This window comes from Rhineura floridana, chromosome 1 (genome assembly GCF_030035675.1).
Source record: "Rhineura floridana isolate rRhiFlo1 chromosome 1, rRhiFlo1.hap2, whole genome shotgun sequence".
Taxonomy (NCBI): Eukaryota; Metazoa; Chordata; class Lepidosauria; order Squamata; family Rhineuridae; genus Rhineura; species Rhineura floridana.
The window spans coordinates 108,446,107-108,473,493 of NC_084480.1; the positions used below are offsets into that span (position 1 = coordinate 108,446,107).

Below are 27,387 nucleotides of genomic sequence, written 5' to 3' on the forward strand. Positions count from 1 at the left end.
TCACTTTGAAGAGCTAACACTATAGTAATATTAAGCAGAATTATTAGGCAGTAATAGATCCATTGACATCACAACATAGTAATTAGAAGTGCATTAAAACTAATAGATTTCTAGCATCCACAGGTATTTTGCATGTTCCATCATTCTGATAAGTTAAATTCATATTATAATATGGAACAGCATGACCCAAAAGTGTTTTGTATAAATAATCATTGAGTGGGACTGACCAGAATTCCTTGCCTTCTTCATTTTGATAAGTTAATGCTTTAAGACTAGTTGATCAATTTGTGGGAGCTGGGTGACTAGTTATTGCTCTCAAATGTCCCTTCAGAAAAGCAAGTAATTAAGAACATTTTCAACCAAGTCCTTCAACTCCTGCTTTGCAAAGAGTAAATCAAACCTCTCCACTAGAAGAATAACATTCTGTGAATTTATCATTGGTGGTCTGTGCTGCAAAATGGTGTGGACATTGCGTAGCCTCTCTCTGTCAAGCAGTACAGATTTCCAGTTAGTTCATATGTTAATTGTTTTTAAACTGATCTGGAGTTGTCTTTCAAGTCTGTAGTAGGAAATGTACAAGCACTAACAGGTAGAATTTCACATTCAGGGATAAATTTTGTAACGTCATAATTATTTCAAATCTGTGAGAGTGGATAGTGTTGAGACTACATTTTCTGTGATGTCCAAACATATAGGTATGAAAAAGCTCAGAATGATTTTTTCCCCAAAGCTGCCTGAGAAATTAGTACAGTAGGGCCCTGCTTTATGGCAATTCGCTAATACAGCAGTCTCAATTAGACTAAAGCCCCACTCATACGGTGCTTGTTCCGCTTTTACGGCAGTTTTTGGGCATCACACGCCATTCTATTCAATGAGTTCTGCTTTACAGCAGGGATCCAGAACGTAACCCGCCATATGAGTAGGGCCCTACTGTATCCCTTCTCAAGCTTCACTCATCTTGGTATGGATGTTGTTGTTTTTAAACCGGAATAATCGTTTGTCAAACACAGATTTTGTAACAAATTTTATTATGATACAACTTCGTTGAAGTCGAATTCACTTCATCAGATGCATGATGTTTAATTGTCAGCCACAGGTACTGCAGATATTGTCATTTGGTAACTATTAAGACACAGGCAAAACAGCTCTCACAAAATATTTGAGTTTGTGAAATTCTTGAAAACCCCACCCCACCTCCTTTTTTCTTGGATGGAGCACCTTTTAGTACTAAGGGAACCATGGTGTACAATTATTCTGTCGTCGTAATTTGACTTACGTTGAGATTTATTTTAATAAATGTAAAGAAAATTGATAACTGTTAATGTAATTGAGAAGAAAATGGCAGAAACATAAAACTAGTTACAAACTTTCAACTTGCTAATAGTTTTCTTTACTACTATATTTTATGTTCAAACAGCGAATGGACATGGACCGGCGCAGGGAAGATGCTCGAAATCCAAAGCGCAAACCACGCTTGATGGAGGAAGATGATTTGCCATCTTGGATAATCAAAGATGATGCTGAAGTTGAAAGGCTTACATGTGAAGAAGAGGAGGAGAAAATATTTGGGAGAGGGTCCCGCCAGCGCAGGGATGTGGACTACAGTGATGCCCTGACAGAGAAACAGTGGTTAAGGGTATGTCCCTTTGTCAACTACATAAGCCACTAATTTTTATTTTGTTTTGCATATTACTAGTAAGTTAAAAGAGTACAAGTTGGGGGACTAAGTGAAATAACACGTGGTGGGAGTGGAGTCCTGACCTGCAATTGCTGTGGTTTGGAGCTGGATGAACATTGCTTGTCTCGCTCTAAACCTGAGTGTGTGAGGTTTTTGTGTGTGTGTGTATTTTTATCTTTCCTTATGCACAGAATACAGAGGAGTGAGAAGTATTGAGGTCAGGGGATGCATGTGTCCAACACACATCCTTGACCCCAATTTTACCCTTCTTTCCAAGAAACTGTTTGGGGCTGTGTTCCCTTAGCAGCTAAGAGTCCTTGCCAGGGTAACTAAATAGGATTGGAGGAGACACTTTTGCACTAACTAATCCTGCACCAGTTAGTCCTCCACCAAGGATAGTTGCAAAGTGGTCAGAGCTCTTAAAAGTTTACAACATGCTGGATAGCCAGGAGAATTGGGGTTGGGAATGCCTCCCTCATGGTGCACATCTCTTGATGTTCTGTCCCTTATCCAGAAGGATACTATAAGGGACTTGATGAAAGCAATGAACATGTTCAATCCTTGTTATTTTTTGGGGGGAGTGTAAATTATTGTCAAAATAATGCTGTCTGCATTGCAAATGTCTCTGCCTGGCTCTTTTTCACTCATATAATTGTAAACACTTCTTAATTGGACGCAGGCAGTTTCTTGCCATATAGTAAATTGCTACTTACTATGTATCACATGTCTGGTTGGGAAAATGATTAAAATTATCCTTAAGAAGTTTTCAAAGGCATTCTCTTTGTCTTCATTGCCTTATACCTGTAAGACAATGTTGAGACACAAAAAGCATGCCTGAGAAGAAGAAATTACAACAAACCATTTAAGATTTAAATTCTTATCTATCCAGATGTTTTAATTCTTCAGAGAATCATCATTACAAGATCCCTGAATGCTCTAGCCTGTCAACTACTTGTGCGATGGAACATCTGGTTCATAGTTGCTTAGGACTGAGTGGGCACTAGAACTCCTGAAAATTTCAATACAGTTGCATCCCTATCTAGGATAAAGTATATTTACAAACCTACGTATACCTTAATTTTTGCATCAGGGTTGTTAACTCTCCGAAGATGAATAAGAGACAGATAAATGACAGCTATTGAAATATGTAGGCTATATGTGTAGAAGTGAAATAGCAGTGTCTTTTCATTTGGCACAAAGATAGAACTGACCTACATGGCCCCTTTCCAGAACTAGTGGGATGGATTCAGAGAATCAAGAGTGGAAGAAAAATAATTCTTGGCACTGTTCAGTTAGTGCTTATTTAGGATCTTACACTGGGCACTCCTACCAGGTTAGCAGCTGTACATCTATATGGTGCTGACTTCAGCCATCCCATAGGAACATGGGGAACTGCCTTATACCAAATCAGTCCATTGGTCTATCTACCTCGGTATTGTCTATTCTGATTGACAGCTGCACTCCAGGGTTTCAGACAGGAGTCTTACTAGCCCTATCTAGAGATGCTAGGGATTGAAGTCGGGAGCATGTACTCTGCCACTGACCTAGGACCCTTCCCCTTGCCTCTACTGCTACTTTGTATCTCCTGCCAGTAGGGGTGTTGAATCAGCAGCAGAAGCCCCTTCTTTGCTGTCACTTCCCAGTGCACTACATCACAAGCCACCCCTGATTATATGATTGCCCAGAAAACAATTGACACAGATTCCTTCCTCAGTCATTCCTCCTTCTCAGGTTTGCGTATATCTTGAATGGCCAGGAGTAACTGTGCTTAGAAAACATCACGTAAATAATGAGACTATTGTACAAGCTTCGAACTAAGAGCCTGTAGCAGTTCAGCACTATATGTTGTGTTGTTTTCATAGTATTATTTTGTGTTGGCTGTTACAGTAACATGGACTGTCATTTATTTGATCAGCCCAGTAGAATGGCTGATATACTTAATATTAATTTCATTTTAGTTTTATTCAAAACTAGTTACACTTATCAAACTAATGATTTTTCTTATTCTGGCTTTGTTAGATAGTGAAGTGTTAATTTAAAGTAGTTACATGCAAAATTTGTTCATGTGATGATACCTATATATGATGGTGAAGTCAAATCCAACTTGGAATTATTTTTAGTATGTTTACTATTGTTAAGAAGAGAGAAAACATAATGTTCTTGCCAATATACCCCCAAAATTAGATAAACTAAATAAAACAGGTAAACAAATACAACTGTCTTTGAAATGTGGTTGTAAGAGCCCAGGCTTCTGTTGACTAAAATGAGCGCTCATTTGTTGTTCAGGTACTATTAAATGTTCAGAGGTTTCAGAAACTAGTTTGAGAGAAGAAGCTACCTGCTCTTGGCAGGAAGGCATTGAGCAGAGATGTGAATAGGCAGCATTGTCACAATGTTGTCAGCTGTTAAGCTATTTGTGAATATTGTATGAGAAATGGTAGGAGAATGGTGTATTTGAGTTGTTTGTGTATTAGTGTTATGTGTGCATAGTTTGAATTATAATAGTATTATACACACGCACAAACAAAATATATAATTATATGTCCCTCCGTATTTTTTCCTATTTGTTAACTGCCTTCTTTCTGTACTCCTTTGTGTGATCACTGTACCATTCTTTGACATCACAAGGTAAGCTCATTTTTTGAGTGTAATAAATTTGTCTAGGAGAAAGTGAGATTTCAGCATACGTCACATTCTTTGTAGAGCAAGGCAAAAACCTTTTTTGCATTGTGGGTTGCATTCCCTCAGGTAATCTGTCAGGACCACATACCAGCAGAAAGTACATGGAGCCTAACATGGATCGGGCCAGAGGTTACCTCCTTTTCTCTCTTTCTGCCCTCAGTTTTTATTTTTCTCCCTCTTTCTGCCCCCCATTTTTTACATCCATGCCACCCAAATGAAATTAGGCGAGGGTCTGCATGTTGCTCACCCCTGCTTTGATGGTAGGTCTAATTGAAACTGTGTTCCTTCCCCCTCCCCATCTTTTTCTTTTCTCTCAAAAAAAGTTACCAAACCAGGAAAGCGTACTGCTTCATAAATATCCCTTCTGTCTCACAACACAATAATCTTACAAGGCCAGTATTATTCTACTTGGTCACTAAACTGTCAGTCAGTTGAAAATTCAATAATGATTTACTTTTACTGCTTGAAAAGGTGGGTTCAGGCAGTATGTTGCCTTTTTCTCAGTGTCTGAGTCTCAAAATGAGTCAGTTCTGTTGATGGGAGGTTATGAGAGAAGATAAAGCAAACTCTATTTGGCTCTTTTTGAACTCCAAGCAAAAGGTTCCAAATTCTGAGGAGAGATTGGGAAGGGAAGCATGTGAACCAGGCTGTTGCTTGTTTCTGTCACAATAAGCTATGGCTTATCGTGACATCTGAATAGGGCAGACCCTACCATTAACCATAGTGAAGCTACCTTCTGAGGCAGTCGGTAACGGGGAGCAGAAGAGGTTGCCCTCCCACCCAGATGTTCACCCTCTATTAGATGGCAACGCTGTGTGTTCCACTTGACCTATCCTGCACCCCCTAAACTAGCCTGCTTCCCTCATGTGTGGTTGAGGACACTGTCCCATTGCTAGTGATGAAATAAAATTCATCTGCCAGTCCAATTGGCATCTGTTTATGGAATGGGGGAGCGTCATCTTGTCCTTCACCTCAGGCAGCAAAGCGTCTTGGGATGGCCCTACATTTGAACGTAGCCCATACGTTGATACTAACCCTGGTGAAGAGTTTGGGAGAAGGCTGCTAGATTGCTTGCTTCCAGCTCAGCACTCTCTCTGGGGCAAATATCCTCTGCCATACCCTTTTGCTTTTGCTAGCATATACTGAGATGGCTTTCCCTGTGATGTATTTCATGATACCTTTGTGCATTTGGGGAACCTCTGTAGACTAAGAGTATCACACACACACACCGTACCTGGACAATGGCTTCAGGCTTCTGTTCTGGGACGTGACCCTAGACCCTCTATATCAGTAATACTCACTCACTTGTTGAAGGAATTGGGCAACATAGGCTTAGTTCATGGCTTGGAGTTGTTGTAACGTCTGTGGCCTTGGTGCAGTTGATGGTCTGCACAGAAGCTTGATGAAATAACATCCCAGAGAGGCTGATTTTTTTCAAGCTGTCATATTAACAAATGGTTCTCCACTGTATGTCTCCTTCAAAATATTGGAATGAAATATAAAATTACTTTGACCTTTCATATGTTGATTCTCTGCTATTGGTGTCTTATCAGCAATACAGATACGTGAAGGAGACTGGATCTTCACTTTCACAGTGGGTAGATTGTCTTGATCAGGATCTCTAGTTTTGAAATGCCCTATACCAGGTGTTCATCTGAGGTGGACTGCCTTTCGAAAATACTACAACAATTAGATCTTCTCTCTAGAGAATAAAATTTCCTTGGTCATCTTCCAGATATATTCACCTTTTCTTAGTCTTTTTAAATTCTGTGACCTGCTTATGTCAGGTTAATCCTAGGCATAATGTTTAGCTATTAAGGAAATATTTCTTAAGACAAGTGTCTTAATAAACATGAGTATGAACGAGCCTTTACTCACTTCTCCCTTTGCAGCACAATTGTTTTGTCCAAACTGGAAAGCTATGCTTAATTATGATTTCATATCCTGGCTTGATCCAAAGCTGGTAATCATAGTTTTGCAGTTCAGATAAAACCAGAAACAGTGACTAATTGAAGACTTCCTAGTTTGTTTGCTTGCAGCAAAAAGGGAGGAGTAAAAGAGTTGCAAGTGTGTGCAAAAGTTCTTTGTATCTTGACTCCAAACTCCATTTGTAACAAAAACTTAGAGGTATAAAGTGTACCTCTTTTATTGTGGAGCAAGAGGTGCTAAGTTGAATAGTATAAGGTAGTATGAGCAATATGCTTAGTAATTTCAGTGGTTTGGTGTGTGGAAATTATTTTGTGTGCTCAGCCAGTGTTTTTTGGAACAGTCATCTTTGTAAATAAATGTGTGTTAAATTCATTTGTGATCAAAACCCAAGTTTGTTGGGAAGAAATATGTTAATATTGTATTTGTATCTATTGTATCTGTGACCAGAGACACTCAAGTCTTTTCAGTACCAGAGGCCAAAAATCAAAATGGCACACCTAGAGGAATACAGTTTTTCCTAAATGTTATGTTTGTCTATAGTTCCTGTAAGTCCTACTAGTTAAATTATTATTATTATTATTATTATTATTATTATTATTTACATTTGTCTACCGCCCCATAGCCTAAGCTCTCTGGGCGGTTTACAACAATTAAAAACATTAAAAACAAATATACAAATTTAAAAACACTTTAAAAAAATGCTTAAATGCCTGGGAGAAGAGAAAAGTCTTGACCTGGCGCCAGCGCCAGGCGCACCTTGTCAACAACATCATTCCATAATTTGGGGGCCACCACTGAGAAAGCCCTCTTCCTCATTGCCATCCTCCAAGCTTCCCTCAGAGTAGGCACCTGGAGGAGGGCCTTTGATGTTGAGCGTAGTCCACAGGTGGGTTAGTGTCGGGAGAGCCATTCCATCAGGTATTGAGGTCCCAAGCCGTGTAAGGCTTTATAGGTTAAAACCAGCACTTTGAATTGAGCTCGGAAATATGCAGGCAGCCAGTGCAAGCAGGCCAGAATCTGTTTTATATGTTCGAACCGTTTGGTCCCTGTTACCAATGGCCGCTGCATTTTGCACAAGCTGCAGTTTCCGAACCGTCTTCAAAGGCAGCCCCACGTAGAGTGCATTGCAGTAATCTAACTTAGAGGTTACCAGAGCATGGACAACTAAAGCCAGGTTATCCCTGTCCAGATAGAGGCGTAGCTGGGCCACCAACCGAAATTGGTAGAAGGCACTCCATGCCACCGAGGCTACCTGAGCCTCAAGTGACAGAGATGGTTCTAGGAGAACCCCCAAGCTATGAACCTGCTCCTTCAGAGGGAGTGCAACCCCATCCAGGACAGGTTGGACATCCACCATCCGGTCAGAAGAACCACCCACTAGCAGCATCTCAGTCTTGTCTGGATTGAGCCTCAGTTTATTAGCCCTCATCCAGTCCATTGTTGCAGCCAGACACTGGCTTATTATTCGAATAAGTTGAATAATACTTTTCAGGCTACATAATATGTAAAATCACCACATGACTAAGAATAGTAGTGCGCAGCCATATGTTGGCATTTTTTTAAAAAAAATTGAATTTTACTTAAATGGTCCAAAGAATGTTAGGAATGTCCTGCTATAACTAGGTTTGTAAATTGTGTAGTTAGTACAAATAAGCTTTAATTTGATGAAAATTGTAAACCACTTAGAGATCTTTTGTTCTAGTAACCAGTGTATACATTTTGTTTAAATAAATAGAAAATAGTGTGAACTTCTATGGATTTTTAGTAAAATGCAGAGAACCAATTTTGATGAGAGTTTTAGGTTCAAATTATTCAAAAAACATTTTTAAATAAATGTAATTTGTCAACATTTATATGCCATCCAAACATATATAAAATTCATAAAGTCTAATATGTATATATCTGTGTTGTGGGGAATAGATATTATCTGTTGGAATATCATTTTTACTCAGATCTCTTTAAAAATATTGCTAAGAAGTGTAGTGATAAGCAAATTCAAATAATCTTAGGTGTGGTAGGTGTGACTGTTAGAGCCATGGGATTTTGTTATCCTGTATTTGATGGGAGAGAAATACTAAAACAGAAATATTTTAATTCTTTTTTTAAAAAAAAGCATGTTAAATCAGAAAGATCGTTTAAATTATACTGTTTCTACCAATCTTTATATCTTGAAATTTAAGAGAACAATGAAACAGCTTTGTGTGTAATACTGCTTTAAAATGCATAGTTCATTATTTTGCTTTTTAAAAAGTGTATGTTTATATGTCTGTTTTTTAAAATAATATTAAGACTATAATTAAAATGCTTCCAGGAATCAATAACTTCACCTGCCCCCCCTCCCCCAAAAAATCCTGATTTGAGTTCCTGGAATAATAAGGGGGAAATATGATAAGTAGTTGTCAATATTAAGCAGGCTGAAGGAAGAAGGCTTCGGGCCTTGTGGTAGGTAGAATGAAACAGCAGATTTGAGTATCTACAATCCTTTCAGTATTACATTTTCAGTAAAATAAAATTACTTGTATATGAAAACATAGCGTTTCCCCAGCTCTCTTTTTTTTCCTGATCAGCTGATGAAGAGACTAGCAGCTCGCTGCTTTGCTGGCTTGTTAATTTTATCCCCACTAACTGTGATTTCCGATAGCCGGCCTGCTGATAGTGGTAAGGTAAATATCCTTTTTCATTCCCGTCTTGAAGATTCAATAGAACTACATCACAGGCATGTGTAGGTGTGTAACACATCAAAAGCTGGTGTTCTCTGTGTTTTCTGTGTACAAATGAGAGCCTAAGGAGAGCAATAACTGTTGACAGCCTTGCATGCTGTATTTATCATTAGCATTTCTAGCTTCCAAGATTTCCAGAACAGTTTCCTTTGCTTAATCTTCGCTAGCTGCTGTGGTGTATAGTGGGTGTCCTGCTTTAACCAAATGAATATTAATGAATGTGTGTGCAGATATTTATTTATTTATTTGCTGTTGCCTTCCTTTCTTCCTCCTAACTCATCAGATCTCAAGCTCGTTCATGGTGGTTATCTGAATGCTGTGGAAGCATGATAGAAATTGTCTTTTGATTATTAAGGCCTGGGTTTCAGGCACTCCCTCAGGATTATACGTTCATGTTTGTTCTGTGGATTTGCACATCGGAGGATGAATAGGAAACAGATTCTGAAATCTCACTGGCGTTTTTAACATGCCAGTCTGTTTTGTGTGGTGCACCAGGTTTTGTGCACAAAACATTTTGCAAGAGACGTTGTACCCAAGTGAAAGAAATTGTGTCTGGAATGTAATCACTCTTTGTATATTGATTGTTACACTCACATGACCATAAATATTAGCCATGTTTGGTGCTGTGGAAAAATGAAGGTAATTGCCTTATGATTAGAGCTCTTTCAGTTCTGAGAAAGGATTGATTAGCATTTGCATGTATTGTAGGCAGTACAGAGAAGCAAAAGGGACAATATCAACATTTATGTTTTGAGAAAGCATTCAGAATAAAAGCTGATGTGATTTATTTTAAAAATCAGGATTGTTTTTCTTCCCTCATATCTTTTTAGTTTTAAATTTTATGGAAGACTTAACTGTCCCTTATCTCTGCCTTTTTCTTCTGTTTTAAAAATCAAAGAAAGTTCAGCTTCTGTGATTGTCACATGGATTTCTTAAATAGTGTGTGAACAGATTTCCTTTAAAACAGGTTTGTTTTGTAGTAGTTTTCACTCTCTCACTGCATAGTGCTGTTGGCTGTGGTTTAAAGCACACATTTGCAGGTAAATTTTGAACTAGTGTATATTGCTTGACTGTTTGCGTTGTGTTATTTTCCCCATTCCATAATGCCAGTATTTTTTTACTGTACAACAGTCTATTGTCCACCACTTCTGCATGGTTATAGTTATTACAGCAGGTGGATATTGTGGTGTTTTGGATGTGTACTTTTAACTGATTTGGAAATTCTGTTTGAAAATTCCTAATCAAAAGAATCTGGTTTGTTACTTCTTTGTTTGGAAAAGGGATATGTATATATGTATGCGGGTGACTGTATTTTGAAGTCAATTCTTTTTGCTTCATAATAATTGCTTTATCTACAAATATATATTAAAAAGGATATATGGATGTACCTATTAAAATATATTGATTGTGCTTTGAGTGTGTATGTACATGGTTGAAGCATCAATGGCCTTTTGGGGTGTGGCCTTACCGCTCTACCAGATACAATTCAATTACTTGGACAAAATTGTTACTGTGATGTTAAATTTAGTTGATTTCCCCTAATATTTATGTTTGGAGTTGTGCTTATAAACTGATACAGCTTATACTGCATGGTTGTTTACACCTTGCAGTTTTTAATGTATACCTTTTGTTGGCGCCTTTGATTTTTCAAATATGTTTTCTTACTTTCCTAATAAATAGGCAATCGAAGACGGCAATTTGGAAGAAATGGAAGAGGAAGTTCGGCTTAAAAAACGAAAAAGGAGAAGAAATGTGGACAAAGATTCGGGCAAAGAGGATGGAGAGAAGGCAAAAAAGAGGAGAGGAAGACCTCCAGCAGAGAAATTGTCACCTAATCCCCCTAAGTTAACAAAGCAGATGAATGCCATCATTGATACTGTGATCAATTACAAAGACAGGTGAGCTCATGTTTACCTATGTCAGCTCTTTGTTTTCTTTGTAAAGATTTACTTACTTGAAAAGTATACGGTTTTAAAAAAAATCTTCTGCATGAATCTGACATCTAGACATCCCTGTGTATGGTCCTACAAATTTATCACATTAACATCCATAGAAGATATTACTTCTGAATCCAAAATGATGATGCAATCCACATCTCAAGATCACAGTTGCCCTTTGAGCCATGCAACTTTTATTTATTTAGTTGTGTGCCATGTGTGTGTGTGTGTGTATTTTATACACATATGTCTTTTATTGCTATATGTGTGAATATTAACTGTGTCACAGCACACATTTATTGAAATATTTTTGTGCCACTTTTCAGGGCAGTTTACAAATGAAGCCATCATAAGTGGAATATACATTCAAAATAATAACATAATAAAATCAGTTCCTCCAGTCACCCATTCAGCACATTGGTTTAAAAACCATGTTATCTCCACTGACAAGATACTTAGTATTGCCATCTTGACAGTTTTTGATATCTTACATTTCTGTTATACATTTAATTAAACAAGAAGAAGTGGCTTTAACAGTACAATCCAATGCACATTTCCTGAGATGAAAGCCTATTCCATGTAGCTTACATCCACATAAGTGCCACTTGTAGGACACAGCTTTGTTTGTAAAAATAGTGGTGTCTGGTTAAAATATCTTTCTTGAAAGTAACTACTGTATGATTCTGTGAGGTAGACAGCAGTGTGGCACCCAACATTCATGCAATTTAATAAAAGAAACGGTTTCAGATATTATTTAAATGAGGTATTTAATATTTTTAAAAGCAAAATGATTATGTTATCTTCTACCACTTATAAAATACTTCTTCCTATGAGTACACACACTTCTTTTCCTTTTCTTTATCTAGTGCAAATGACAAGGATGGTGTATTTTAAATATATGATGTTGTCTCTCTTTAAAGTTATTGAAAATGGAAATGGACTGCCTTCAAGTCAATTCCGACTTATGGCGACCCTATGAATAGGCTTTTCATGGTAAGCGGTATTCAGAGGTGGTTTACCATTGCCTTCCTCTGAGGCTCAGAGGCAGAGTGACTTGCCCAAGGTCACCCAGTGAGCTTCATAGCTGTGTGGGGATTCAAACCCTGATCTCCCAGGTCGTAGTCCAACACTCTAACCACTACGCCACACTGGCTCTCTTAAAGTTATTACAGATGCGTAATTCACTTTTGTGTCATGGTTCTAACTTACCAAGTTCAATAAGGTTCACACACAGTTGAACATTTCTAAAGATTATCACTGATTAACCCCAGATCTTGTAAAAGTAAAAAAACAAACCAGTTTTCTCTCATGTAAGAGGATGTTTTGTGGTATTCTAATTTCCAGATATGGTGTCCAGATCCTGGCTACCTTCAGACAACATGATAAATGCTCCCTGGGCTCATGTGCTGACCTTTCCCCTCTCTTGTTCCACTGTGCAATGAGAAAAAGTTTGGAGATTTCAGTTTTCATTTCAGTTATCCAAATCTTAAATGTGTGGTTTATCTTAACTATGGTTTATTGAAACAAGGTCAGCTTCATGAACCATGGTTTGAAGTCATCTTGTTTAAAACAAATGATAGTTAAGATTAACTTACAGCTTGTAGGTTTCGGATGATGTGGCAAGCTGTAGTTAATCAAAAAAGGAAGGAAAAGCTTCCAAACTTTCTTACAGCCACCCTGCAAGGAAAGGTGGAAACCTCGGAGGAGGCGAGGCTAATTTTTCTGTTCATAACCACTGTAGATAACAAACCATTTTTATATGGATGATTTGATACTTTCTCCTTGCAGTGACGGGGCTAGTTCTTTGTACTCATTATTTAAACCTTATCAAGTTGAGAAAACAGAACCCAATGATTTTGCAGCCATAACATGAAAATGTTAGTAAACCATGTGTTTGCAAGATCTCCTGAAGGTGAAGGACAGAATTCTTGGGATCTCCCAGTAAAGACTTGCACTTACTCATCCATTTATCCTTTACAGCAAATTGCCAGGGAACTGGGAAGGAATATTTTTAGGCTCACATTGTGCACTGCTATGAGCTTTTTCTTAGTTTTTCAGCCAAGGCAAGAGCCTCTGGGGCACTGCATCTTTAGCATGGAGGAGAGTGGATCATTCACAGCATTGAGCCATTTTTTTTTCCAAACGCCCAGTTTGCTTTCTCTTACAGCATGGAACAAACTGTTGTGACACCCTTGGCTGATAGAGATGAGGTCTGTAGCAGCATGGCTCAATTCCTCCATGGTGTCTGCTGTTTCTGAGACTTTACAAGTCCAGCTTGAACCCCCACAACCAATATCCCCACTACAACAGCTGGCATCACCCCACCCCCCCAAACTGCTCTTTTCTTTCTAGGTCTCTGCTTTACCCAGCAGTCCTGGCCTATACTTACTTATTTGTTTGTTTAAAATATTCATGAGAACACTGCCTAGTGAATTGCCAAGCAGAGCTGTTTAGGATGGTAAACTGGCTGGTCCAAACCAGCGTTGTATCATTGACAATGGACCAGTCAATAGCCTGCTGTGAGAGATTTACAAATCACTTTGAGGGCAAAATCACTCAGATACATCCTGAACCTGATGCCAAAATTGGTTCAGGTCCGTTGCAGGTCCCTAGAACCCCATCAAATTATTTATTTATTTATTATTTTATTTACATTCCGCCCTTCCTCCAAGCAGGAGCCCAGGGCAGCAAACAAAAGCCCCTTGTGCAAATTACACCTTGTGAGACCAGTTTCAGTTGTTGCAGCATGAAAATGTGGACGGGATGCTTATGGCAGTGAGGCTGACAATGTGTCCTCTTGATCTCCTCCCATCATGGCTGATAAAATCTAGTAAGAGACAACTGGTTTGATGGGTCCAGGTAGCGGTTACTGCTTCATTACAGGAGGGAGTCATGTCCACCGCCTTAAAAGATTCAGAGGCATGGATCATCTTGAAGAGATTCTCCCTGGATCCAGAGGTTTTAGAAAACTTCCATCCTGTTTCTAATACTCCTTTTCTGGCACAAATGATCAAGAGGTGATGGCCAGCCAGCTGCGATATACCTGGGGAAAGCATGCTATCTAGAGCCATTCCAGTCTGGTTTCAGTCCCAGTTTTGGCACCAAAACAGCATTCGTCACCCTGATTGATGACCTTTATTGAGAGAGAGGTAGGGGCAATGTGACCTTGTTGGTTCTCCTTGAGCTCTCAGCAGCTTTTGATACTATTGACCATGGTGTCCTTTTGGAATGTATTTATTTATTTATTTATTTAAATTTATTAGTCGCCCATCTGGCTGGTTATCCAGCCACTCTGGGCGACATACAACATAAAAACATACAATTTACATTAGAGCATTAAAAAATCTCAAACAATAATGATAAAACCTAACCCTAATGACTCGAAGAGGTGAGAGTTGGAGATACCATATTTCAGTGGTTCCATTTCTACCTGCAGAGTTGCTATCAGATAGTACTAGGAGACTGTGGCTTGGCCCCATGGCTTTTGAATTGTGGAATCCCTATGTCTCCTATGCTATTCAACTTCTGTATGAAACTGTTGGGGGCTGTCATCTATGGTTTTGGAGCATTATGCCATTCCATCACAATCAGGGGAGGCTGTGCATGTGTTGGACCGGTGTCTGGGACCAGTGATGGACTAGATGAGGGCCAATATAATCTGAGGCTGAATACTGATAAGACAGAGGTGATGTGCGGGTAGGTGGTTCTTGCGTCTGGAAGGTACGTGTACAGCCTGTTCTCGGAGGGGTTCTATTCTTCTGAAGGAACAGGTTCATAGTCTGGGAATACTCCTGCATTCCAATTTGTCACTGGGGTCTCAAGTCACTTCAGTGCTTATACCCAGCTTAGGCTGTTTCTCCAGCTATGGCCGTTTCTAGATCAGAATAGCCTGGCCTCACTTGTCTATGCTCTGCTGACCTCCTGCTTGGACTACTGCAGTGCACTCTATGTGGAGCTGCAACTAGTATAGATTGCTGCTGCTAGTTTGGTAAGTGGAGCAGCCCATTGGGGCCATTTGTCACCAGTCCTGAGAGCACTGCACTAGTGTTAGCACTAGCATACAAAGCCCTAAATAACTTGGGACAGTGTTCCAAGTACCTAAAAGAGTGCCTTCCCCAGTATCAACCATCTCAGGCCCTATAATTAGCTGGGAAGGCCTTGTTGGTCATGCCACCACTGGGGGCTGCCCAGCTGGCAGTGACCCTTGTAGAGCATTCTCCTGAGTAATGGTTTGCAAGAGTAAGCTGAAGTGAAATATTCTTAGAATGGCACATTCAGGATTCTCAAAAATCCCTCTTATGGAAATGCTATGATGGTAAAAAATATATAACAGTGTTTAAGGAGTTGCTATTTCTGCACTCTACCATTATGTTGCCTCTGCAAATAATCTTTTAGGATGATACCATGCTGAGCTATGTGTGGGTCCAGAGAAATTAGTTGTGAGTGAAAAGACCCATTCTGTTGTGCTGACCGATCAATAGTAGCAGTCTTTACCAGGGGATTTATGCTGGTTACCATGACAACATAATTTTGCCCACTGTGTTTCTTTAACTCTTGCAAATCTGCTGTAGATCATGGTGAATGCTACATATGGGAGCCCAGGACAGAAACTTCCAGTAACAGAGCAGTGTACAAGCCTAATGGAATGTCTTGGGTGAATGCAAACAATGTCTGATAACGTGATCTATCATTGCTGCATTTATCAATATTACAGACAAATTTGGCTCTGTTTTTCATTGGCTAGATGAGCCCTAAGTACTCCAAGAGAAGTTTAACTTAGGCTGTAATTCTAAATATACTTAGTAGAGAATAAGCATCATTGAATTCACCAGGACTTACATATGATGAATTATGCTTAGGATTGTGCTTCATATCAAATATATTGCTTGCTATTTCCTTATACATATCCCTGGAGCAGTAATCCATCATTATCAGGTATGTGTCTGTCAAATATGTTGTCACCAAAAGGTATATTATATGTTGTCACCAGTTTCGGAGCAGTTTCCTTTGTATTTTCTAAACAGCTTTGCCAACAGCAAAGGTTGCAGAGTTCCTTGTATTTACAAAATAATAAGAAAAATCTAAAAATCTGCCCCTAGCTACAACTTTAAATTTTAATTAGCTTTTTGAAGACATTGCCTTTGAAGAAAAGCACTGATGCTGCAGGTCCATGTTATGGAGAAGTGACCCGAGAAGGAGGTTTGCACAGAATGAGAATTTTGTTTGGATTGACTTAGTTTAAATGCTGAGCAAGCGCTCTTCTCATTATTATTATTTTTAGGACTCACCTTAGTAAAATGCTTCAGAGGAGGGAGGTTGTCTAATAGATAATAGGATTTCTTTAGGAAGAGAACATTGATCAGAAAAATTTAATACTTGTTTTCATTCCTGTACTTTGCCTTAGCACTTTAATTAGGACTATAGAATTAAAAGTCTTCTAGCATGTACTGAATTAAACATACTCACCAACCATAAAAATAAGGACTTTTCCATCCCTGATATGAAAGCTAATGTAGAAATATTACATGATGGTTTGGGGCTCTAGGTCAGTGATGCCAAAAGAGTGAGTGAAGAAAATATTGATATGGCATCTTAGAAGTGCAGGTGGTGATGGTTGTTTAGTAGGTTTTGTCCTCAACATAAAAATAGAAGTGTCCAACATTAAAGTCTTTCACAAGATACACATGCAATAAGATAGTCAATTGTACGGTATAAATAGGTATTGAAAACCACTGTCAACCTGTCTTTCCACTTTCTACTTTCCGCTCTCCCAGATGTTTATTGTGGCCATGTAGAATACAGAGGTGGTGGCAGCTATTTCCATAATCCCAGCTGCACTCTTTCCAAACAACAGACTCGCCAAGTGGAAATACTGCAGCTTTCTTCATATACCTTCCAGTTCACATCCATGTACATGGTGAAAATAAGTGTGTGGAAATAAAAGAATGTGTGAAGTGACCTTTTGTAAGTCCTGTGTATGTCATGCCTGGCAAATGTGGAATGCTTGGAAGATAGGAGATAAGAGTTAACTTTCTCTTTATAGCCTCCACCTCCATCTAGCAACCAGAATAGCTCACATGCTCTGCTGTACTGTGTGAATATTTTCTGCGGCTGGATTGTTGGAGAACAAAGGTGGCCAGATTTTTGTGAAATAGTTAAATATGTTTGGGTTTAGATACCAAAAAGCAACTTGTCTGTTGTCAGTTGAATGGGGATTTTGGATGTCTCTTGGAGAAACCAAATGCTTTGCTGGTCAGTACGATACATTGCTGTTTTGTGTTTCAGAAAGCATAACTAAGCAATCAATCAGATGCCATAGTTACACCCTAGATAAAAATATGGAAAGGTATGAATACGAAAAGAAACCTTCCCAAATGAAACTGAAACAAATTGCACACTGCTTTGAACCGAACTCACTTGCTTCTTATTTGACACCTTTTATCTCTTCAAATGCTGGGCTTATAATTTAACATAAGCAAAATAAGCCACAGGCAAAACCACTTCTTGAGTTAAAGTTTCCTTGGGGATTACTGCTCTCACTCTCTAAAATAACTGCCCCTCTTAGTGTGATGGGTAGAAATGGAAGGTCAGGCTTCATATGCCAAGCATTGCTTTTCATCATGGAACGTCTCCTGGAGTAACAATATTTCCTTACTTCACCCCACACTCGGCTGCATTTGCTGCTTTATTAAGCATTCATGAAGAACGAGGATCAAATCCTGTGAGGTGCTACTCTAGTATTTACCTATTAGATAAAATGATGCGTTCCTGTCCACTTTGGCTTTGCCCTTCAGTCAAACCTCTGGACTAGACTGGACTTTCTTGATAAAGTAACATGGTGATTGGAGCAATTTCCAGAGGGGTCACCGTGTCAGTCTGTTGCAGCAAAAATGACAAAGAGTCTTGTAGCATCTTAAAAACTAGCACATATATCATAGTACAACCTTTTGTGAATTACAGTCACATTTACACATGTTTAGGAGGGAAAGGTGTTTGTCAGAATGAAATAAATGCAGAAAAATACAGATGGTTATAATAATTTTGTCAGCAGTAGCCATTCATTAAAAAAAGTTGTTGCTGATAACACAGACAAATCCCTTGTCCCAATTCAGTCCACAAATGATAGCATTGAGTCTCTTGATGAACTATAATTCAGCAGTTTGACACTGCAGCCTCCCTTTGAAGTTCATATATAACCAGCTTAAAGTTAGTTATAAAATGTCCTGGGAAGTTGAAATGTTCCCCAATTGGCATTTGGATATTACCAAAGTTGAACGTTTAAAGGCAGCATTCCATAACATTGTATAGAAATTTTATCTATGCTGGAATTTTCTTGCTTTTTGAGCTTCTCGTAGTTAAATTACAGTATTTTTCTTTATACTAACACCATGGCTGCTGTTTCTTGATTTAATTTGTAAAATATTAAAGAAAAGTGAAGTATGGAGCAGACTTAAACAAAAGTTAGTTGTATTTGTGATTCTAATTCAAGAATTCAAATGTTGTGGTTGTATGATGTGGATTTTATTTTGCTTTTTAGTGTGAAGTAGTCACATTAGGGGATAACCTTGTAACAAGGTTATTAGAGGATAACCTTTTAGTGGCATGATCAGGTAAGCTGAGATAGATCAGTACTAGATCGCTACTTGGTGAGATTAAGTTTCATCCAAAGTGCTTTGATCTATGACCTATTGCTCAAGAGAGCAAAACCATTACATACTTTCACACTTTTTCTGTTAGTTTCCCCCAAGGTTGCAAATCATGCAGTCCTGGGAAGATTGGATGCTTAAATCTGAACTTCCTAGAGTTCTGCAGTACTTTGAATAGCTTCAATTATTACTTGATATATATTGTTACTGTCTAGACTTCCATGCAGAAAACTACTCTCCACCACTAACAGTGCTAATGAACCTCTCGCAGCATTTACTGCTAGTTCAATACCATATGGAGCATGATCCCTAGAGCACTAGCAGTCTATATGACATTTTTGTCTTTAAAGCATAACATGAAAACCAGCCTTCAGTGAGATGCCTGATAATCATAAATCCCTGCTGCTTCCTTTCATAGACAGTCCCATAGAATGAATCCCTCCAAACAAAATGAACATTTTGTATATGGGTACTGCAGGTGCAATTTTCTTTTTTGGATTTTAAATTGATATGGCATCAAACTGATTAATGAAAGAACATTGCTCATAGCCCAGAGAACTTAGCCTGTCAAAGAAAATCTACAGCTTGCCTTAAATTCACCTGTTAATCATCTGTTAATGCCACAAAATTGTGCTCCATACAATGCTGTTAAAAACAGGAGACATGCATCTCCTGTCAGTGTGGCAAGATACTGTACAACACACACAAAAAAGGTTTTTATTTTTTTAAAAATATTGTTACCTGTATTTATTTGCTTATATGTGGGGGGATGTGACCTAGTATAGTAGTAGCACTGAGATGCCACTCATATTTCTGAAGATTATATTAATTTATGCAGGTCCTATTGCTCTTCAGCATATAGCCTTGTAGTTGCTAAGCAACCAGAAAAAAAATAGTGTGCATGCTTTTATGTTTGGTAGATCTTTTATTCATTTTTTTTTAAACATGTATATGAAATTAGAAATATAGATTAAAACCCAGGATAGTATTTTCATAACTAATAATTTGATTTCGGCATAACCTGAGTTGCAACAACTGGAGGCTATGTATTAGCAAATTTATTAACAAATGTATTAGCAAATACATGCTTTTGAGGGGGTTAAAGCCATATTCACTTACAAATATACAAAGGGACTAAGAAATTGGAACCTGCTGTGAAAAGGAGAAGTCCGGTATTTGGGTTTTTTTTAAAAAAAAAAAAAGAAGAGGAAAAAATCAATATTCTGCTACTCTTCCAGGAATATGAGCAAGATAGTCTGCTGTGTGATTTGCATATCTTTGCAGAATATGCCTCCCTAATGCTTATACATAACTGCACTTTAGTTAGATTCCTCACAACAAAGGATTTTATTAATGCTCCATATCTTGAAATGGAACAAATTCTTAGGTAAAATGGAAAACCATGTTCATTTTTTCTTTTCAAACATACTGGTTATTACAATTTCTTATCAGTAATCATATAAAGTGCTTACAAAGTAGCACTTGAATATCCAGAGTTGAAGTCCCTGGCCAGTTTTCACTGTCTCACTCCCACTTGATAGTGGCCATTTGTCTTTTGGCAGGTGGTACACACTAGAGACTTGGTGTCCTGTCTGGACCAAAACAGGAGCTCCAGGGTACCAAAGATACCTGAGGGTGGCTTTGACAAGCAGGAAGCATCAGGCTAGATCTGTACGACCTTGGATAGCTCCATGCAGATCACTTTCTCCAATATTGGAGAACAATTGGAATTCAGCTGAGATATTTTATCCTACTTCAGCGAGACTACCACTCCCAGGTTCCACTCCATTCCAGAAAAAATGAGAGTCTTAAAGGGGCAGTTCTCTGATCTGGAACCTAGCATTCCATCTCTTTATGAACAAGGGAGAATGGGGTCCCTGGTCTGAAGGGGAACAGTTCCTCAGAGGTATCTGCCTCAGGTTTTGCAATGTCCTGGGATCCCAGTTCATAGGCCTCCTGGCTGACAGGCTCCAGCTCAGGCATGGTGTTAGAACCTGTGTCTAGGTTTAGCACCTCTCTGGCTTGCACCACTGGTCTTCCTGATCCAGCTGATTCCTCCTTCACTGTGTCAGTCCTGAATGCTGCTTTGGGTCAGGGTCATGAGAATGGGTAGGTGAGGTGCCATGTTCTCATTTGGCCTCAAAACTCACCAACTGGTACTTAACAACAAGGAGCCAGCCCAAAGAAGAACTGTCCCAAAGTTGACCTGATCAAAAGTATTTGGAATATGGAGTGCCACACATACAAGTCTATTATTTATGCAAATATGGACATAAACAGTGAAATTGCTGGTGAGCTAATACTGTAGTTTATAAAATTGCTGCTGTCAAAGTAGTAAAAATGTACAGCTTACAGTTAGGCTTTTTGCTACATTGAAACTCATAAAAAGCCATTTCGAGTGTGGCTTATGAAATTCAAAATGAGGATTTGTTTGTACTGAGGCAAAATTCCAAGATTTCAGTTGTGAATATTGTGGCAGAAAATCTGCCGTGCTTCTTGGGTGCCAAAACAGCAGGAATCCCTTTTTTAAAATGGTTAACATCTCTGGGGATGTTTTAGTATTTTTCAAAAGCTGTATTTTCCATGTAATGACCAGGGTTAGCAATTTCCCAAGCAAACAATAGTTTCGAATAGGGCATTGTTGATTGGTGGCTTTTACTAAGTTATTCCCAGTACTTACCTTGGTATTCATCTCTCTGATGCCATGGCCTAAGAATGACTGGAGAGGAGGGATGCAGTCTGCAGTCTGCACCACTACTTTTCACAATTAAGGAATAATGTTTTGTTTTATTTTTGTCCTAATTAACAGCTCAGGACGACAATTAAGTGAAGTCTTCATTCAGCTGCCTTCCAGAAAAGAATACCCAGAGTACTATGAGTTAATTAGAAAGCCAGTGGACTTCAAGAAAATTAAGGTGGGCATAATTTCTGTTAAACATGAACACAGCTTTCCAGCATTAGCCCAAATTATAATTATTTGGCTTTTACACTCTTGCATATATTGTAAATATAAGATATTGCTTGTTGTGATTCTGCCATGTGTGTAATATTTCACGGTCAACAGTTTAAACATATTCGTAAAAGTACAGACTAATCTATCAGCAAGGTAGCTGAATGAAGTCTGCTCTGCAAAGCTTATCCGTAATAGACCCTAAAATGTCAAGGAACACTTTATTATGGTGCTATGCTTCAAAAAGGTCAGATGGAGAATGCTTACAGACCATGCTTATAAAAGGTAGATGGAGCATGAAACTGGGAACAAATTTGAAGAAAGAGCACTGGAGCTGTTCTTGACTGTTTGGAAAGGCATGCTGGGCACACTTACCTTGGGTCAGTTTGAACAATCCACTTTCCCCCACTGGAGTGCACATATGTAGGGAGTAACAATAACTACATATCTTACCTGATCCATGCTGCTGGAGGGACTTTAGGATTACCAGTGGGGGGTGTTTGCTGACTCATAGAATCATAGAGTTGGAAGGGGCCTTGTAGGCCATTGAGTCCAACCCCCTGCTCACAGCAGGAAATCCACAGCTAGAGCATCTCCCGCAGATAGCTCTCCAGCCTCTGCTTGAAGACATCCAGCGAAGGGGATCCCACCACCTCCCTAGGCAGTCGGTTCCATTGCCGAACTGCCCTTACTGTCAAGAAGTTCCTTCTAATGTCCAATCTGAATCTACGCTCCTGCAACTTAAAACCATTAGACCTAGTCCTACCCTCTGGGGCAGCAGAGAACAAATCTGTACCCTCCTCTATGTGACAGCCCTTCAGGTACTTAAAGAGTGCAATCATGTCACCCCTCAGCCTTCTCTTCACCAGACTGAACATGCCAAGTTCCTTCAGCCTTTCCTCATAAGACTTGTTCTCCATACTGGCTATCATCCTCATCGCCCTCTTCTGAACCCGCTCTAACTTGTCTATATCTTTCTTAAAATGAGGCGCCCAGAACTGAACGCAGCATTCCAGATGAGGCCTGACTAATGCAGAATATAGTGGGACTATTACTTCCCTCGACCTGGAAACTATAGCTCTGTTTATGCAGCCCCAAACCACATTTGCCTTTTTTGCCGCAGCATCACACTGCTGGGTCATATTCAACTTGCGATCCACTACAATTCCAAGGTCCTTCTCACACGCACTACTGCTAAGCCGGGTTTTTCCCATCCTGTACCCGTGCATTTTGTTTTTGTGGCCTAAATGCAGAATCTTGCATTTGTCTTTATTGAATGTCATTTTATTAATTTCAGCCCAGTTTCCTAGTCTATCCAGGTCCCTTTGGATTTTATTCCTGTCTTCCATAGTGTTAGCTATCCCTCCCAGTTTCGTATAATCCGCAAGCTTCATAAGGCTTCCCTCCACCCCGTCATCTAAGTCATTGATAAAAATGTTGAAGAGTATCGGCCCCAGGACAGAACCCTGTGGCACTCCACTCGAAACCTCCTTCCAGTCCGAAGCAGAGCCACCGACGACCACTCTTTGAGTACCACTCTTTGACTCAGAGGCTCCCACTGCATTTGCATAAAATGTGACAACGCTATCTGCTGTTGGTGTTCCTGCTGCAGAGGGCCCCAAAACAGGATCAAGGTACAGCTGGACCAGCCATGGATTCTAAATTGTTCCATCTCCTGGAGCTGGTGCAGCAAAAAAGAGGAGAGCATCTAGCCACATACCCTGGCTGGCAGGAGCCAGCAGGGTTCTGAATGTAGCTGTGAATTCGCCATTCCACACATCGCAGCCCGATTAGAATTGTTCTGCCTGTAAGGATACCTAAATCACAGCTGTCATTGTAGTCTCTAGTATTGGCAAAAGGTCCTTGAGTGAATGGTTGCCAACCAGATCTAGGTAGTCTTGGATTAAACTGATTTTCTATATACATTTCAATCTTGATTCAGGTCTGCCTTGGGTACCCTGTACAGTGACCTGTGTTGAGAGAGGGATGCAATATGAGCCTGTTGATTCTCCTTGATGCTTAGTGGCTTTTGATAACTTCAACCATGTGGGTGGGAGGCACTATTTTAAAGTGATTACACTTCTGTTTGAATGGCCAGTTCCAGAATGTGTTCCATGGGTGGTATTGTTCAGCCCCATGAAGTGATTCCACAGTCTTGTCCCCATGCTATTTAACATCTACATGAAATTACTGAGTGAGGTCATCCAGAGTTTTGGATTGTGCTGACACCAGTTACACCAGTAGCTCTGTTTTCATCTTCTGCAGGTGAGGTGCTGAAATGATGTCCAGTTGTGGTAATTGGACTAGATGAGGGCCAATAAACTTAAGCTCAATCCAGAATGGGTTGCTGTTAGTGGGTGGTGTTCAGTCTGTTCTAGATGAGGTCACACTCCCTATGAAGGAGCAGGTTTAGAGATTGAGGGTCTCCTAGATTCATTATTGTCACCTGGGGCAGCTTCTACCAGAATTGGCTGGTGGCCCAGCTATACTCCTATTTTGATAGGGACAACCTAACTTTAGCGATCTATGCTCTGGTAACATCCAGGTTAGATTACAATGCACTATACGTGGGTCTGCCTCTAAAGACAGCTCAGAAACTGCAGCTAGTGCAGAACACAGCGCCAGATTGTTAACGGGGACCAGGTGGCCTAACCATGCAACACCTATTCTGGCCCAACTGCATCAGCTGTCTATATGTTTCCAAGCCCAATTCATAGTGCTGGTTTTAACCTGCAATGCCTATATGACTCAGGACCCCAATACCTGACTGAATGCTCTCCTGACATGAAACTGCTCGAACATTAAGATTGTCATTTGAGGCCCTTTTCCAGGTGCTCTGAGAGAAAAAGCAACAAGGGAGAGGGCCTTTTCAGTTGTGGCCCTGTTTATAGAATGCTCTCTCTAGCGAGGCCAGCCTGGTGCCAACATTGCTATCATTTCAGAGCCAGGTTAAGACCTCCTTCTACTCCCAGGCATTTGATGGTATGTGATGAGCAGCATTTGCTAACTGGTAACTCCTGGTACCTGGGCTCCTGCTGGGAGGAAGGGCGGGATATAAATCAAATAATAAATAAATAATAAGCTATGCTGCTGATCATTTTTTTATTATGGGCTAATAGTGCTGTTTGATTGTTTTTGCATTGTCTGATGTTTAAATTGTTGTTTACATTTTTGTATGTTTTTAAGATGGTTGTAAAACACCTTGTGACTGTTTTGTCAAAGGCGTCTAATAAATCATAATATAGCCAATATTTTGAGGTGTAGGCAATGATCCATTGCAGTTTAAAAGGGTTATTTAGTTTGTGGTTGGGCCTATAACTTCACTAAAATGTGGTGACGGTGACTGTAAATTGTCTCTGAGTCAGACACAGAGCCTCTTCTTGGAGTGCTCCCTTTCCACTCCTATAGTATTCTAGAGAGTGCTGAAACTGGAATCACTTCAAGCCCAGCCATTCGGCAGTGTTATCCGTCTCCTCCACTCAGTTTAGAAAGAGTTTTTGTTTGGCTTTTATCTGAGAATGCCTTTTATGTTTGTGTTATCTAATTAACCTGCACCAAAAGGATAATAGCACTTAAAATGTTATTTATGATGTTGCTGCTTCTGTTGTATTCAGGATTACAACAGATTTGTTAACTAACTATCCCATCTTTTATTTTTCCTTTTCAATCTCTGTTTTTTTAAAAATAGGAAAGAATCCGTAACCATAAATATCGGAGTCTTGGTGACCTGGAGAAGGATGTCATGTTGTTGTGTCATAATGCTCAGACCTTCAACTTGGAAGGTTCACAGGTTTGATTCAAATTCTGTACTTATCAGTACTAAGAATATAGAAGCATGTATTTGCATTTAATACTGCATAGTATAGTGTGTGTGAACATGTTATAATGGTCAGTAAGAATCCTGAATGCTGTCTAAACTTGGGAATGTGTTACATTTTCCCAGATATATAAAGCAGCCTTCCTTAAGGCCAGTCTTTTCAGTTTCAGCTTACTTTAAGTCTTCAGAGTTTGTTACGTAACAGTAAGTTCTTCTGTAGGTATGGTATACTTGAAAACTCTTGATTGGAGAAATAGGTCTAGCTTTACACCCTTTATACCAATTTGTCCTTTGGGACAGTTCACAATGTTGTTGTTTTAAAAACCTCTTCTGAAGAATTGAACATCTTTCTTGAAAGTCTGGTAATAAATTCGCATTTTGCTCAAGTAAATATAAGATGCATATTGTATCTCAGTATTACTTATTGTGTGAATTTATGATTTGGCAATATTTATCTTGTAGTTCATCACCCATGATGGATCATTATAACAATCCATTTATGGGGCTGAGATGTTCTTCCCATCTGTAAGATTAGTATTAATATTCTCACCTATTATACCCTATTTAAATGCACACCCTGCTTTATGGGCACAAGGAAACCCCAAAACACTTCATTCTCATAGAAGTCAGTTACACAGTTGGTCACCTGCAGTCATTCGCATTTAATTGTACTTTAGAGTGCTTTTCTCTAGATTGGTACTCTAAATTTTAATCTTAAAATCTTATGAGTAATTTACCCCTGAACCTAGTGGATAACATTTGTAGTGCTGTCTGATATCTCCCATATTGCACTTCCTCACAAGCTGTATTATCCAATTAGCAGATACATCCTTTTAATAATAAAGGAGATAGCCCAGCAGAGTGAGGTAACCCACAGACATTGAAAGGGGAAGGGAGTGGAATACCTGTGAGAACTCTCAGATATGAGGAAAAATACAAGTTTTTAGGGCCTCTGCCACCTTCACAGTCCAAACAGTTGTTCTTTCATGAGTGATTTATTAGGATTGGAGGAAAAAATTTCCTCTGATCTGAAATACGCCAGTCTTCTACCTGCCTGACTCTAAGCTGCAAAGAGGACAGAGATTCCCAACAGCTTAAAAGGAAGAGACCCCCCCCTTCTCTGAAATGTTCAGATTTGCAGCTGGTACCCATCACCAAGCCTTCCTGGAATAGGAGAGTGCAAAGCAGCTAGCCCTGAACCTGAGCACTTTAGCCATATTGCACTAAAGCACTTCCAGTTGTCCTGTCTAGTGCTTCCCTTTGGAGAAGGGAACAACTCCCAAACAGGAGTGCTATATAATGTGACAACAGTCTTGTTTGGACTAGCTGTAACCCCAAAGAACAGTGTTGCATAGTTCTGTTGATAGCAATAGCACTATAACACTGTTGTTCAGTGCTCAAACCATATCTAAGTAGGAATGTTATAGCTCTCCTGTTTGGGTCATCAACAGGTCCAGAACAGAATCTCTGTATAGTGCCACTACCACCTCTGCAACACTCTGCTTTTATGGGGTCCAATAAGCCCAAAACCCTCTGTGGCGCAGAGTGGTAAGCGGCGGTAATGCAGCCGAAGCTCTGCTCATGGCCGGAGTTCAATTCCAACAAAAGGAGGAAGTCGAATCTCTGGTAAAAGGGGTCGAGGTCCACTCAGCCTTCCATCCATCCGTTGTCGGTAAAATGAGTACCTGGCATATGCTGGGGGGTAAAGAAAGGCCGGGGAAGGAACTGGCAATCCCACCCCATATATACTATCTGCCTAGTAAACGTCGCAAGATGTCACCCTAAGAGTCGGAAACAACTCGCACTATAAGTGCGGGGACACCTTTACCTTTAAGCCCAAAACAGGAACCTAGTCAGCATTAACCCTAATTCAGATCAGTGTTTGCATAACCTTTAACCATGGTTTAGGCTGTTGCGAGGGCAGAGAGAAGTTGCATGCAAGAGGAGATGGGCTGGAGAGGACATGTGAAATCCTGTAGGCTGTAAACTCTGAACTATGGATAAAGATTGGGAGCATCACAGCTCACA

The 27,387-nt window shown here is 39.6% G+C and overlaps 1 protein-coding gene across 7 annotated transcripts in view; it reads left to right on the forward strand.

The window, feature by feature from the left end:
- SMARCA2 (SWI/SNF related, matrix associated, actin dependent regulator of chromatin, subfamily a, member 2) overlaps positions 1-27,387 on the forward strand; it is a 166,370-nt gene that overhangs the window by 135,299 nt on the left and 3,684 nt on the right. For 6 of the 7 annotated variants that reach the window (XM_061628942.1, XM_061628910.1, XM_061628932.1 and 3 more), the window contains 4 exons: positions 1,418-1,636; positions 10,690-10,907; positions 21,402-21,507; positions 25,231-25,332. In XM_061628942.1, coding sequence (XP_061484926.1) covers positions 1,418-1,636; positions 10,690-10,907; positions 21,402-21,507; positions 25,231-25,332 — 645 coding nt within the window. Of the gene's footprint in view, positions 1-1,417; positions 1,637-10,689; positions 10,908-11,812; positions 11,898-21,401; positions 21,508-25,230; positions 25,333-27,387 lie in introns of those variants that run through there. The other variant, XM_061628948.1, reaches the window with a different exon arrangement.